We start from the raw sequence: 16,373 nt of genomic DNA, 5'->3' as shown, positions 1-16,373 counted from the left end.
CAGATTAATTAGGTTGGCAAACTCTCCTTGGCGGTATTCCCACATCTCACGGAAATCTCCCCAAAACTTTTTAGACCTGTGTTTTTATTTTCTTATATTGTTGTGAATCACCAAGAGTCACTTAGGAGACGGGCAGGGTAGAAATTTAGTAAATGTTGAGTGAGTGAGTGAATAAATATAACAATGAGAACAGTCAATGGCAAGACTTACCTCTGGAAGCTGTGGTGGCTCCATCACTAGAGGTTTTCAGAAGAGACTGGACAGCTATTTTATTCGGAATGGTACAGAATCTGTTACAGCAGAACTTCCTAAATTTTTAAAGAGTTTGGTGAGATAAGCCAACAATTCTTGTAGCTCTTGAGTGCCCTCTAAAGATCAAGGATGGTGGATTTTCAGTGAAATTCTTGGCAAGGTGGAAAGCCAAATCTCAAAATTATTCTAGATTAGACTGGAATCCCAGAAGCTTCCAGCCATCTCGCCAACTTTGGCATTACTCCCTGGAAATTTAGGGAGCTGGGTTCCCACACTGGAGATATCAGTGTTTTGGAAGTATTTATCTCCTGGAAAACTAGCAATTTCAGAATTAATCAAATCCATAGCATGCTAATTTTCAGAAAGAGTGGAAGCATTTTACATAGAAAATTTCAGTAAGTATTTTTCTGGAGGTGAAGCTGGGTAAACATGAATATGTTACATTGCAGAACAAATCAATTACCTGCAGTTGTCTTTTTTGTTCCTCTGATATTTTTTAAGTAACAGGAGCCCTTTTAAAAAAAAATCAAGAATATACACATATTGCTGCTATACATTTCTGGAGTTTAATTATAAAGTATATATGCAAATGCAACGTAGCCCTAGCAACCTTTTTTTTTAAATCTTAAATAAATTGTTGAGTTTTAAATAATCAAACCAGACTGCTGAATATGTCAAGATGAGATGGATTAAAGGTTTCATAAATTCTATGGGCATGAGGAGATGTCTAATCCTTTCCCTTCCTTCCTTCTAGTTTGAAATGCCAGTTTAGACAACCTCTTTTAAATTCTCCATTTGTTTTCTAAAAGAAAAAAAAGAAAAAAGATAACCATGGAGTCTCCACTTAAGCTCAATGCAGGAAGTCCCCGATTTTCAATCATTTTTTAGTGACTGTTTAAAGTAGACATGTCAAACACAAGGCCCGGGGGCCGGATCCGGCCCGCGAAGTGGTTTCATGTGGCCCGCGAAGCCATCCTGGAAACAGTGAGGGAACGGCCCCCACTGCCTTGGCCCTGGCCCAGAGAACCTCCTTCTGCCAGAGACCCCCAGATCTGTCCCACTTCTGCCCAGGCCCCCATAGGCACCCTTGATGCGAACAATGTAGAGCTGGCCACGCCCACCCAGTAGGCCACGCCCACCCAGGCCACACCCACCCGGCCCCCTGAGGGCAACCACAATGCTGATGTGGCCCTCAATGAAATTGAGTTTGACACCCCTGAAGTTTCAACAGCACTCAAAAAAGTAACTTATGACTGGTTCTAACATTTATGACTGTTGCGGCCTGTGATCAAGATTCGGATGCTTGGCAACAGGCACATACTTATGACAGTTGCAGTGTCCCAGGATCATGTGATCACCATTTGTGACCTCCCAGCTGGCTTCCAACAGGCAAAGTCAACGGGGAACACCAGATTCATTTAACAGATTCAGTGATTTGCTTAACAACTGTGGCAAAAAAGATCATAAAATGAGGTGCAATTCAACAACGGCCTTGTTTTAACAATGGAAATTTTGGGTTCGATTGTGGACCTAAGTCAAAGACTAGCTATACCTTGATTGCTATATTGTACCGTTTTTTTCCTGTTTCTAACAGAACTACCAATCCCCCCCCCGCTTTTTTTCTTTTTGTGAAGATTGGTCAAATGCCCAATCCTGCTGCCAAATCATTAAAATTGGTCTACAACTCTTGCTGTGGCCATGAACAACCCCATTAGTCTAGAAACATTTCCTTTAGAATAGTTGTCTCTCTAACACAAAAGCTATACATTAAAATTGAGGCTCCAGCTGTGATTCAGGGAATCACTGGAACAGACGTAAACATTTGCTTTCCCCTTTTAAAAAAAGTGGTCTTCCCTTTTCATTTTTGCAGCTTAAAAAATCAATTTGTGATGGAAACTGTGGTGCAAAGGTGGAACAACAAAAGGAAAACAGCAAAACATAACTTCGTGTAAACACACACCGGCACAGAAAAAGCTAAGGCAGGGACTCATACCTGAGCCTATAATTTTTTTTTTTGGGGGGGGGGAACAGAAGTCAGAATAGAAATCTTAGGAAAATCTTTATTTCAAAACACTTTACTCAAAATCACAAAATAACACTCTCAGGGCATCAACCTCTGTCAAATAAACAAGTTGCATATGGGGAAAAAAATAAAAGCGGTGTGTTAAAACAGGATGTTAATTGGCCAATCTAAAGATGAGGTCCCTGTGATGGTAGTAAGAATTGTTTAGTCTGAAGAATCAAGAGAGATTTAAATTCAGCACAGTAATACCATGAATATATTATAGTAATGTATTACTACAAACAAAAAGCAATCAGTTTTCTTTAAAAAATAATAAAAATTGAGCTGGCCTAGTAGAGAAGTAAAGATACTCAAATGGATGGATTCATACACCAAGGTATTATATGGGTCATTTGGTTTTACTTTAGTAAGTTGCCTGACCAAGACATTGTAAATCCAGTCACTGATGTTTTTGTAATTACATCACAGTTTAACAAACCATAGCTGTATATGTGAGCTCAATGTGAGATGTTATTGGAAGACATTTAAACAGAGTGTGTGTGGTTTATGCTGTAGACCCAGATTTTAAATCAGAATTGCAGATTTAATCAATTTCCCATGAAGAAAGCAGTTGAATGGGCAGTGGGGAGGAGGAAGGAAGAAAATAATAAGATACCATTCTTAAAAATATCAAATTAAAATCAGTGATATAATCTTAACAGGAAAGAATAAAACAGTTCTAAAGCAAATATGTTAGAAAAGCATTGAACAAATAGCAATGAAAAAAACCCTGCTTATATTATTTTTTTGCTAGCGTTTCATGAAAGAATTCCCATAAATTTGAATATTTGATAGCTAACTTAGAAAAGCACCATTATCAACCTCCAGCACAGAGAATGTTCCAAGTTTTTTTACAGCAAATTCTATATTTTTATCACAGGAGCAGAGCCAAAGAGATAAAGTTATGAAAGCTTCCTTAATAGCTACATCTCTGAAAATACAACACCAAACTTTTTTTTAAGTTCAACCAACTTTTCTTTCTCTAACTTCCGCTGTGGTTTTTTCAGCTAATTCTTCTTTCTTCTTGTTATACACCTTTAAGAGATACTCATCAGGTTCAATTCCTTTTTCACGTAACTCCGACATGATTTTGCCTAGTCTTTCTGGAGTCTTTGCATTCTGTAGTTTCCGAGTTGTGACATACAAAGTAAATTCTTCCAAGGTCATTAGCTTGCAAGTATCAACCTCACAAATATTTCTAACGTCTTCAGATTTATTCACTTCTGGAAAGAAAATAAGGCCAGACATTTTCTCCAGATCTTCAATGCTAACTTGGAATTCCTGGAGCTGATGGTCAAATCCAATAGGACGGTTGGGTATCACAAAGGCTCCAAGTAGCAAAGGTTCTTGCAGAACTTCACTCTGTCTGGCGAGAATGACTTTGTAGAGATGAGAAGGTACCGCCACCTCGTCTTTCCCAATTACCTATCAGCAGAAGAGAGAGATTATATCACTCAAAATTCATCGGTTTGTGCAGATTCTGATTCACCCAGGTCCTGGTTGTCTGAACGGTGCTTTTCCAAAAAAGCAACTGGACTTAGTTGTTGTTTTTTTTCCCCTTTGAAGATATTTTGCTTGTCACTGAAGAAGCTTCTTCCATTCTAACTGACTGGTACAGAACGGAAGGATTTATATTCTTTGTAGTCATCTGGTCATTAGCACTCTCTCTGAGAGTCATGGAGGCCACTTGAGGATTTACCTGTATCCTCAGGGTCACCTGAATCAGAGCGCAAACAGGTGTGGAATTTTCTAGGGGCTGCTGAAAGGACTGCACTGTAATTAGGAGTTAGGTGGTTCCTTTGTCCTCCTCGGATGAGAGCAGATCGTTCGGTTTTAATACAGATGGCTTCTTTGACTCCTCTTTCAAACCTGTGACAAATCGGAATCTCTCTGTCCAGAATGTGGACTTTGCTGACTTCAAAAGAGTCACCTTTGTCCTGCAGATTCAGCAGCCCATCTGCATCCCAACCATCCATTAGAACTGAAGAAGCTTCTTGGATGAGAAGCAAAACATTTTTTCAAAGGAAAACAAAAACCCAAGAAACGCCAGTTGCTTTTTGGAAAAAAAAACACCTTGGAGATTCAAATTCATCTTAAATTAGGGCAATTAGATCTCATTTGGGTAAACATGGAACCGTCAAGCCAAAAATAAGAGGAGTTATTGAATAAACACTAGCCAGCCAATGGTTGACAATGTTTATACCCATTTTAAAAAAAACAATTAAAAGGGAAAACAATTAATTATCCTTCTAGGTTGATAGAAGTTATTGCAAAAAAATTGGAAAGGAGTTGTTAATTCCTGGGAAGATAGAAATAGTCCTCAACTCATGACCACAACTGTTGTTAATTGAGTCACAGCCTATCTTATGACCTTCATTGCCATTGTTGTTAAGCAAATCACTGCAGTTTAATTAATTCATTAATGAGAGCCTGTCTGGTTAAGGTACTAAGCTAGAAACTAGGAGACTATGAGTTCTAATATTGCCTTAACCATGAAATCTGGCTGGGTGAATTTGGACTAGTCACTTTCTCTCAGCCCAATCCATCTCACAGGGGGGTTGTTATAGGGAAAGTTTGCTTCCTTGAGTTACTTATAGAGTAATAAAAATGGGATTAAAAACACCTAATAAATAAACAAATGTCATACACCCCTATAGATAAACACCTATGTAACAAATATAGGCAAATATGGAACTGATAATTACCCCAAACATGTTATCAAAAGCCACACAAAAGAGAGACAGGACATTACAATATGTTTGACAATTAATTCAAATTTCAGTAAATAACACCACTGTTTAAAAGTGTGGTTCCACATTGCTGGGACTCTTAAGTCACAAGAATAAAGCAACACACTAGTGTGTGCTGGCTGGTATGTGGAAAATTCTTAAATTCATTATCCTTTTTCCTTTGGGGGGGGTGTCTGTGTGTGTGTGGAGAACATTAGTAAAGAAAGCTTGGTGGTCCCACTGAAATTCTCAAAGTAACATCTGTGCATTTTATCTTTTTAAAGGCTAAACCCACTGAGTTCTGTAGAGATATAAGCTTTCCCCGCTTTGTTCTTTATTACAAGAGAGTTCGGAAAATGGGACATTCAGAACAGAGATCTGAAGCAAAAAACATATCTGCATGATATCTGAGCCAGCATGGCTGGCTGAGGAATTCTGGGAGTTGATGTCCACGAGTCATAAACGGGCCATAGTTCCCCACCCCTGCCCTAGAACATCTGGAATGAAGGAATGGTGCCTATGGAATCACTGCTTTTCAATTCTAAGCAATAATATTCCTTTGTGATTTACGGGTGATGCAGGCATCTTGCCTAGAAATAGAATCTAACTATTAACCTCCTGACAAACATAGCAACTAAAACCTTATTTTCGCCATGTGAACTGTACTCTTAACAGACCTTTTATGATTATAAGGCATTCTTCAGAGAAGTAATGTGCATTGTTCCACATGATTGCTCAGCTCAAGGAAGCCGGGAAGGGGGGGTGGGGGGAATCAGCATGTTAATAAACTATGTCGGTATAGATTTAGAAGGATTATCCTCATCCTGAAATATACCATGAGGAAATCCTGAAGCTTTGTGTGATGGTTTAGCGCCACCCAGTGGATGTTTTAGCAAACCTGCATAGCTGAAGGATCTGTCTGTCTCCTTTATTTAAACCCAACAGTTCTCTCATTGTCATTTAGGACAAACAGCTATGCCCTTCTATCGAGAGAACAGAAAATATCAGAAGATAAAGCCAACACAGGGCTAGGCTGCATTAACAAAGGAATAGAATCAAAATCACCTGAAGTGTTAATACCGCTTTAATAATAATAATAATAATAATAATAATAATAATTATTATTATTATTATTATTATTATTATTATTATTATTATTATTATTATTATTATTATTATTATTATTATTATTATTATTATTATTATTATTATTAAATTTTTATACCGCCCTTCTCCCGAAGGACTCAGGGCGGTGTACAGGGCAATACAATAAAATACAATATATAAAAATTTAAAGAAATATTAAATACAGTAGCCCAATTAAATAGATTAATACAAAATGTTAAAATACCTCTAAACCCATCAGACCAGGCTGGCTTGTTCAAATAAATATGTTTTTAGGTTACGTCGGAAGGAGTGAAGGTCGGGAGCCGTCCGGAGCTCCACCGGTAAACGGTTCCAAAGGTCTGGTGCGCCCACAGAGAAGGCCCTCCCCCTGGGGGCCGCCAGTCGACACTTTTCGACCGACGGCACCCTAAGGAGGCCCTCTCTGTGGGAGCGCACTGGACGAAGGGAAGTTGATGCCGGCAGCAGATGCTCCTGTAAGTAACCCGGACCCATGCCATTTAGGGCTTTATAGGTCGTAACCAGCACCTTGAATAATGCCTTGGTAAGATAGAAATTGCTAATGAGGATTAACGAAGAAACGCAGATAGGGGGGATTCGAGGAAGTCACCCGAAAATGATTAGAAAGATTAGGAATAATGGAAGTTAAGTATTCTTTTTGTATTTTTGTTGTTGATTGTATTGTTTATGTCATGTCTTGTTTTTTATATGTATTTTTTTGTTTAAATATATGTTTATATAAAAGCAATAAAAAAAATATATAATGCCTTGGTAAGACCAGCCTTGGAATCTTGCATCCAGTTTTGGTTGCCACAATACAAAAAAAGATGTGAGACTTTGGAAAGGATGCAGAGGAAAGTAACGAAGATGATTAGGGCCTTGGAGTGGAACGACCTGCCTCCAGAAGTGCTGGGTGCTCCAACACTGGAGCTTTTCAAGAAGAGACTGGACAGCCATTTGTCTGAAATGGCATAGGGTCTCCTGCCTGAGCAGGGGGTTGGACTAGAAGACCTCCAAGGTCCCTTCCAACTATCTTCTGTTTTTGTCTGATTTGTGAACACCTATTGTATCCACACATAAGAAATGATAAAGAACTCGTTATTAATAGCAGTAGCAGTGAAACATATAAGCTACGGAACCACCATTTCTTCCCAGCTTAATAGTAACTTGCTGTGGTTAAAAGCCAGTATATAATAAACAAAATATAGAATTTTTATGGTGCAATTGCTTGACATCTTATGCTGCAGTACACTTATATATTCAAGTTTCTCCTCTTCTGAATGTCATTCTTGTAGTCAAGCCTCAATCTCCCTATTTAACTGAAATTAATATGTATCAACCTAGAATTATGTTGTGTGGGTGTGTTATTATTTTGGAATTCTAATTCATCTGAACTTATGTTGCTTGTGCTCACTTTTCCCCCATGTTTGGCATATCTGAACCTCACATTTGGATCTTATTCAAGATGTTTTACTGTTGCTGTTGCCTATTGGGAGACATAAGACTGTTTTTATTCCTATCTTCTAAACAGAGATAACCAGGAATATTAGGTTATAATAAGCCCCCACAGGGCTCGCATCAGAATTATAAAATGAGTAATAACAGAAGAAAGGATATTGGCGGGCAGCAGATAAGGGGAGGGAAATGGAGTTTAGGACTGCAATATGTTCAAAAAACCTTCAGTGAAACAAACACATTCTCTCTTTAATATCACCTGGCTCAGCTCCCCTTGATATTTCGTCTTTTGTGTATGTTGTGTTAAAAGGAAGTCTGCGTGAACTGTTCTGCTTAACCAGAAGACAAGAGATGACTTTAATGTGCTGCTCCCATACAAAGTAAAACAGTGTGAATCCAACCCTCTCTGCAGAGCAGCTGAGAACATGCCAAGGTATGAAAGCCTTAGGGGAAAAAATCCAGTCCTGAAACAGGAAGGCAAAGAAGACATATAGGCAGCTATCAACTTACGACCGTAAGGGAGACAGTGGTTAAGTACGGTACATTTTGCTCCATTTTACCAAGTGGTTTGTGCCTGATTTTTACGACCTTCTTTGGGCATCGTTGTTAAGTAAAATCACTGCGCCTGTTAAGTGAATCATGCAGTCATTATGTGAGTCGGGTTTCTCCCATTGACTTCCCTTCTAGGTAGCTGGCTGGGAGGGTTGCAAATGGTAATCACTTGACCCCAGGACACTGCAACTGTCCTAAATACATGTCAGATGCCAAGTGCCTGAATTATGGCCAAAAGACCGTGGGGATGCTGCAATGGTCGTAAGTGCAAGGACACTTACACTCAGGCCAGAAAAACCAACAGACTAAGTGAAACTTGGCTTAATGCCAGTAACTGTGAGAGGAATCTCGGAGTCCTAGTGGACAATCACTTAAATATGAGCCAGCAGTGAGCAAAAGCAGCCCAAAAAGCCAACACAGTACTAGGCTGCCTTAACAAAATCAAGTTGTAGTACCACTTTATAAAGCCTTAGTAAGGCCACATTTGGAGTGCTGCATCCAGTTCTGATCACAATATGAAAAAAGATGTTGAGATTCTGTAAAGAGTGCAGAGAAGAGCAACAAGAATGATCATGGGGCTGGAGGCTAAAATATGAAGAACAGTTGCTGTAATTGGGTATGTCTAGTTTAATGGAAGGGACGCGGTGGCTCAGTGGATTAGGACGCTGAGCTTGTCGATCAGAAGGTCGGCAGTTTGGTGGGTCGAATCCCGAGTGCCGCGTAGCAGAGTGAGCGCCTGTTACGTGTCCCAGCTTCTGCCAACCTAGCAGTTCGAAAGCACATAAAAATGCAAGTAGAAAAATAGGGAACACTACGGTGGGAAGGTAACAGCGTTCCGTGAGCCTTTGGCGTCTAGTCATGCCGGCCACATGACCACGGAGACGTCCTTGGACAAGCGCTGGCTCTTCGGCTTTGAAACGGAGATGAGCACCGGCCCCTAGAGTCGGAAACGACTAGCACGCATGTGTGGGGAAACATTTACCTTTACCTAGTCTAATGGAAAGAAGGACGAGGGGAGAAATGATAGCAGTCTTCCAGTATTTGAGGAGGTCCTACAAAGGCAAGGGGGACAAGCTATTCTCCAAAGCGTCCAAAGGCAGGACAAGAAGCAACGGATGGAAACTAATCAAGGAGAGAAACAACCTGGAACTAAGGAGAAACTTCCTGACAGTTAGAACAATTAATCAGTGGAAAGATTTGCCTCCAGATGTTGTGGGTGCCCCATTGTTGGAGACTTTTAAGAAGAGAGTGGACAGCCTTTTATTTGAAATGGTATCGGGTCTCCTGCTTGAGCAGAGGGTTGGACTAGAAGACCTCCAAGGTCCCCTCCAACTCTGTTATTCTATATTCTATGTACTTTTTTCAGTGTTGTTGTAACTTCAAATAATCAGTAAACAAATGGTCAGAAGTCAAGGACTACCTGTACTTAATGAGGATTATTATTTGATTATTGGGATGTATAATATTTTGGCAATAGCACATTTCTGTTTGAAGAATAATTTCAGTAAAGACATGCCTGGCATATTCATGCTCCATAGCTGTAATTAGAGTGCAAACTTTGCATGCCACACAATGCAAAGAACAACTCTCGGAGAGCTTCTTCAATTCTGCGATATTAATCAGTACTGTACTTTGGTATAAGCTGTTAATATAATCCAAATGGAATCAGAAGAACATTGCTTGCTTTCAAGCCTGCCCCATTTACTGCAGTGGAATTTATATGTCCCAGTTTTCTTTCTACCATCGTTACAATTTAGCTTATGACTGATGACAAATGAAATAATCTCCAGTAGATTAATCATCACTCTTTCAATCTCTTTCACCCTCTTGTTTAACAATTAATGCAAATGTCTTATATAATAACAAAACTTTGCTTTTTCTAAATGTTAAATGCAATTTTAAGGTATAATGAAACATCGTTTTTATTGTAAGGAAAGGCGTTTTTTTTAAAAAAAGTTTTACATCTCCTTTTATTCTGGAACAATGCTGCAAAAGCGAAGGACTCTGACTGAGCTGGCATGCTAGGAGATCTATAATTCTAGGTAGGCATCTCATTCTAAAGTGAATGATATTGGAAATAAGTAAATAAAAAGAAACTGACAATCCCACACTCTGTGCGGCAGATGTCCTCTTAATGAATGTCTGTTTTAAAATGAAAATACGCTGTTAAAAAGTTTGGATGAAGCGGACCTGAAAATAAAAACCATTTTGAACATTACTGATGTTTTTTTCTTTATTTGAAAGTAAAAACAGGATTGTATGAGTGAACAGGTACAAGAAATCCTCGACTTACAACTATTTGTTTAGTGACTGCTTGAACGGCACTAAAAAAAAGTGACTTAGGACCGTTTTTCACACTTAAGATCATTGCAGCATCCCCGTGGTCATGTGATCAAAATTCAGATATCTGGCAGCCGGTTCACATTTATGATGGTTGCCATGTCCCAGGATCATGTGATCAATCACATTTGTCATATGTCAAGGACTATCTGTAATCAGAAGATCAGTGATCAGCAGAGTTAAAAATCTTGAACATTCAATCCGCATTCTTACCCTTCCTAGCTTTGATTTAACCCCTACGCTCCACTTGCCAGAAAGCTGAACGTCTTTCTATTATAGCAGGGGCGTCAAACTCAATTTCATTGAGGGCCACATCAGCATTGCGGTTGCCCTCAAGGGGCCGGGTGAGTATGGCCTGGGTGGGCGTGGCCTACTGGGTGGGCGTGGCCTACTGGGTGGGCGTGGCTAGAGTGCGTATGGCCTACTGGGTGGGCGTGGCCAGCTCTACATCATTTGCATCAAGGGTGCCTATGGGGGCCTGGGCAGGAGTGGGACAGATCTGAGGGTCTCTGGCAGAAGGAGGGTCTCTGGGCCAGGGCCAAGGCAGTGGGGGCCGTTCCCTCACTGTTTCCAGGATGGCTTCGCGGGCCGCATGAAACCACTTCACGGGCCGGATCTGGCCCCCGGGCCTTGTGTTTGACATGTCTGTATTATAGGATCTTTTCCAACCATTTATTACTTATTACTTTTCTTAGGGTGTCTTGGAATCTAGACCTGATCAAATACAAGAGACAAACAATGGTATACTTATCAAACCTTGTTCTTAAAGTCAGCTTAATGAAAGAAATTCATTCAAAAACTTACAATATCCTAATGGGATATTTGAGGAAGATTTTTTTGTGTGTACAAGTAGATGTATATTTATCGCCTTTGGTGCATGTATTTTTCTGTTACTGGTAGCCCTTGAGTATAATGACAGTCATTGGGACAAAAATTTTCATCGCTAAGCATACTAACAGAAAGTGTAATATGGGGAGAGAGAGAGAGGGAGGACTACATAATTTGCATTCTATCAGTTAAATTAACATTCTGATTTACCAAACAAATGTTGCAATAATACTTATTTTTTAGCATTTTAAAACTGTTACTAGTCAACTCTCAAAGTATTTGATCAGTAAAAAAAACAAGTTATATGATTATTTATTGTGGTGTAAAAATTCAAAGGGTCGGTGGGGAATACTGTCATTTTTTTTCTAGTGTAGAAAATAATATATACATTATTAAACTTTTAATTTAATTTATTATAAGAAGGCAAGATTTGTTTTCGAAAAGGAAGGAAAACCAAATGGAATTTTTATTCACCTTTTATTCACCATGAGCAGCCTGAAATGTGACAGTGCAGTAGTGTTTTCAGCACTTCAGAATCCATGTGCACAATGCCATATAACTCTTTTTTCTATAAAGGGGAATATTTGTAGCTCGGGACTGAAATGAGGAGGGTCCGTGGTGCTCTCTGAGTTTGCAGGCCTTTCACTGCCCGAACTACTATAAGCAGAGGGTTAGAAGATAGTAGAGGACAGGAAGGCCTGGAGGAACGTTGTCCATGGGGTCGCGATGGGCAGGGCAGGAATTTGCAACTAACAACAGAAGAATTTTGAGTACCTGTTTTGCTGCCATCTAGTGGCTGTTTAACTATGGTGCTGGAGAAGACTCCTGCGAGTCCCTTGGACTGCAAGGCGATCAAATCGGTCAGTCCTAGAGGAGATCAATCCTGACTGCTCTTTAGAAGTCCAGATCCTGAAGTTGAAACTCAAATACTTTGGCCACCTAATGAGAAGGAAGGACTCACTGGAGAAGAGCCTAATGCTGGGAAAGATTGAGGGCAAGAGAAGAAGGGGACGACAGAGAAGGAGGTGGCTGGATGGAGTCACTGAAGCAGTAGGCGTGAGCTTAAAAGGACTCCAGAAGATGGTAGAGGACAAGAAGGCCTGGAGGAACGTTGTCCATAGGGTCGCGATGGGTCGGACACGACTTCGCAACTAACAACAAGAAGTGGCTGTTTGCAATTTGCAGGCCAGCTATGGCAGCCCTAACTAAATAAGAAATATCCTAGTTTGGGTCATGAAATGTCTGCAACAAAACAACCAAGCTCAGAGAGCACCAAGGACCCCTCAACATTTTTCCTGTTGCACCAAAGAATGTACTGAAGAAATTAATAGCAGTCGACACCTGAAATCAGAAGTTGCTTGCTGTATTGCAAGGAAGAGATAGAGTGTGAAATATGAATTTATCACGATCTCACATACTCTAATACAAGGCCGCCAGAGTTAACAAAATTAGTGGTAATCTCTGGGCTTTTGTCACCCTGACTTATGCCTTGGGCATGACAATTACTTAAGACTTCTGCAGCTCAACAGAAATAAAATTCCATCAAGACCTGACAGTCGGAACACCTGACTAAGCTCTGCAGTTGTCTCTGTATTAAAGGCAATGTCAACGAAATTCAAAGAGAATCCACAAATATTCTCTTTGTAACCCAGTGATCTTTTTTTCCCCCAAAACTGCTTCTTGGTGTGAAGATCAAGAATAAACAAACAAATATACTCTGCCTTATTCTTAAACAGTGTTACTCAACTATAACTGAGGCCTCACCAAGTCATGCTACAGATAGTCCTCGACTTACAACAGTTTAATAACCGTTTGAAGTTATAATGGTACTGGGGGGGGGGGGAAATCAAATGATGACCGTAAGTGTGAAATTTATGACCACTACAAAATCCCCAGGTGATCAAAGTTCAGGTGCTTGGCAACTGGAATGTATTAATGATGGTTGCAGCACCCAGGAGTCCTGTGAATCACCACTGCTGATCTCCCCAGATGATGTCTGACAAGCAGAGTCAATGGGGGGTGCCAGATTCGCTTAATGACAATATAAATCATTTAACAATGACAGACATTCACTTAACAGCCATGGCAAAAAAAGGTTGTAAAATAGGCTACGACTCACTTAACAACTGCCTTGCTTAGCAACAAAAATAGGCAATTGGAGTCATAAGCTGAGGTACCAATAATGTCTATAAAGATGATAAATCAAGCCAGGGAGAGTCGAAAGTAAGATATGATGGCAATATCAACCGAGCTTGCTTACAAAGGAACTACTGTAATCCATTTTAAGAACTACTGATGCTACGGGCCACTAAAACGTTTAGTTATATCATAATATTACTACCAATTAATTATATATGGCACAGACATTTATTGATTTAATTCCAGCCAAAGGCAATGGATTCTACTGTCAAACTGAAGTACAAACATTTCTGATATGTCCTGACTGAAATTAATTTAGCCACAAATTTAAAACCAAAGAAAAGGAAAGGTATTGATTAATTCCAGACATCCATTTAGTTGCAACAGTCTTCTGATACAAATTAAGAATCACAGGGCTCTTGTTTTACATTAGGTTTAAGTCTTCTTTTGGCTCCAAAGTCCTAGTATACTTTACCTGAATTGATATTTGAGCGATGACACTTATCACGAAATATATTTCTACAGATAATGTCATCGCAAGTGTTCTGACCCCAACAGCCTGGCATCCTTTAGCTACCTTAAAAGAGTCCTTTCGAGAAAGGGAATTAATAGGAGAGCTGAGTAGAATCCTCTCAATCACTAGAATAAGTAGGGTTAGGATATTTTATTGATTTTGTCTGGTAGGAGAAGCCTATCCAGCTTCTCTACCTGAAAATCCACTATTAAAAGAGTTTTTTCAGTGTTTTAAGTCAATATTAAGTATTCTTTCTTTAATGTGTTTCGGGTCAACAGTAGGTGAAATCTTGATTTCTAGAGCTTTGAACCCCGTTTCACACACTGTCAGAAATTACGAAAACATGGAAGCTATACCAAACCAATTAAAACACAGTTCTTCAGAAAAGGGTAATAAATATTTTTTCACAGCCATTTATAAAACAGCAACAAATCTTTGTTCACTTTCTTCATTACTTAAAAGGTCATTATTCTTAAAAAAAATTATGAGAAAACATTAACATATGCTTAGAATGCATTAAACTCTTACATCCAGCCTTATTGCTTTGTGTGTCCCATTTTAAAATACTGGTGTTACTCTTTGAAAAGATGTGCACAATTGCGCTTTTTGTCTTAAACTGTAGAAGCAGCCCTGATATGTATTTGCTTTCCAACAGCAATATCATCTGAAAAGAAATTACAACTCTAAAGTTCACTGACTCAGTGCAATTATATAGTGCGCCTGACCTGTGGAACCGTTTACCGGTTGAGCTCCGGATGGCTCCCGACCTTCGCTCCTTCCGACGCGATCTAAAAACACATCTATTTAAGCAATCCGGTCTGGTCTGATGGGTTTAATTTTAATTGTGGTTTTAACTTATCTTCTACATTTGGGCATTAGGGTTTAATTTGTTTTCAATTTCTGTATTTGTGCATTTTGATGTTTATGTCCCTGTTCACCGCCCTGAGTCCTTGGGGAGAAGGGCGGTATACAAATCAAATCAAATCAAATCAAATCAAATCAAATCAAATCAAATCAAATCAAATAAATAAATAAATAAATAAATAAATAAATAATAAATATTTTGATTGCCAGTCAGTTATAAAGTTTTCTTTTATGCTCACTGTTTTGTCTGCCAGATTTATAACCCCAATCATAATGCAGGAATGCACAACCGTCTACGCTGCACTCCCCTTTTTCAATTTCTCTACCAACAATAACTGTAGAACTGAGGTTGGACTAAGAGAGAGCATTTAGCCCAAAGTCCTCAGCCAGTTTCCATGGTCAAGCATGCATTTGAAACTGGAACTTTCCCATAGTGATCCGTCAACTTAATCAAGACATTTGCTGGTGAATGACTGCGGAGATTCCCAGTCAGGTCTTGGCTGAAAGATGCTTTTTTTTTTCTTTTTAAACTTCAAAAGACAAGTGCACTCTTTTTTCTTTGTGGAAGAAGAAGAAGACATTTTGCTTCTCATCCAAGAAGCTTCATCAGTTCTGATGGTGAGGGAAGGAAGTTCTCTCATCAGAACTGATGAAGCTTCTTGGATGACCTCCTCCTCCTCCTCCTCCTCCTCTTGGGAAAAAAACAGCCCAGTTGCCTTTTGAAGGAGAAAAAAAAGAAAAAAGGCCCTTTGAGACGGCAGATGAATCTATCACAACGTTACCCTGACTGGCTGAAAAAAAAAATCATTGTTTTTGACAAAGCAGCTGAGGAAAGGCTTCGGAGATTTGAGTGTATTGCCAGGGAGGACAACGGAAGGCCAGAGCCAAACTGATGGTGCATTTTGCAGCCGACCAAAAACTCTCAAGGAATCGTAATTTCGGCACTTATTGGATGAAAGGGGTGTGCTCCTATGAGCACCGCTGCTGTGTATAAATAATGAGCCAGTCAACAAATTATAAAAGTAGCTCTGTAACTGGCCAATCAAGTTTGTGGGGAAATGCCCAACTCTGAAGGATTTCCAAATCATTTGATCATAGTATCACCTGGACACCTATCGTAGAAACATAGAAAGTCAGGGCTGGGACCGACACCGCTCCAATTCCCTACAGAAATCCTTCAAAGATGGAGGGATGGAGAGGAGGTGTGGGAAGTAACTGAATGTGTGTGTGTGTGTGTGCGTGTGTGTACGACAGAGAGAGAGAGAGAGAGAGAGAGAGAGAGAGAGAGAGAGAGAGAGAGAGAGAGAGAGAGAGAGAGAGAGAGAGAGAGAGAGAAAGAAATTATTCTATGATACTTACATGGCTTACAGCCTAAAATTATGTCATTTATTAAAACAGAACTGTATTTCATTCACTAAATATACTTTTTTATCCCTTAATCCATTTTGAGATTTTTTGACAATTTGTCGCAATTCAGTAAAACACATGAAAATCCCTTAAACAAGATGATTTT

The 16,373-nt window shown here is 39.5% G+C and overlaps 1 protein-coding gene across 1 annotated transcript in view; it reads right to left on the bottom strand.

Annotated features, from left to right (window-relative positions):
- Positions 1 to 2,388: 2,388 nt before the first annotated feature.
- The window catches only part of EXOG (exo/endonuclease G), a 36,037-nt gene continuing 22,052 nt past the window's right edge, over positions 2,389 to 16,373 (bottom strand). Inside the window, exon 6 of the mRNA XM_083377033.1 lies at positions 2,389 to 3,739. Within this exon, the coding sequence (XP_083233159.1) occupies positions 3,278 to 3,739 (462 nt within the window). The 3' untranslated portion in view covers positions 2,389 to 3,277. The remainder of the gene's footprint in view (positions 3,740 to 16,373) is intronic.

This window comes from Vipera ursinii, assembly GCF_947247035.1.
Source record: "Vipera ursinii genome assembly, chromosome: Z".
Lineage (NCBI taxonomy): Eukaryota > Metazoa > Chordata > Lepidosauria > Squamata > Viperidae > Vipera > Vipera ursinii.
The sequence above is the reverse complement of the archived record's forward strand: the minus strand, read 5'-3'. Positions and strand labels throughout refer to the sequence as shown.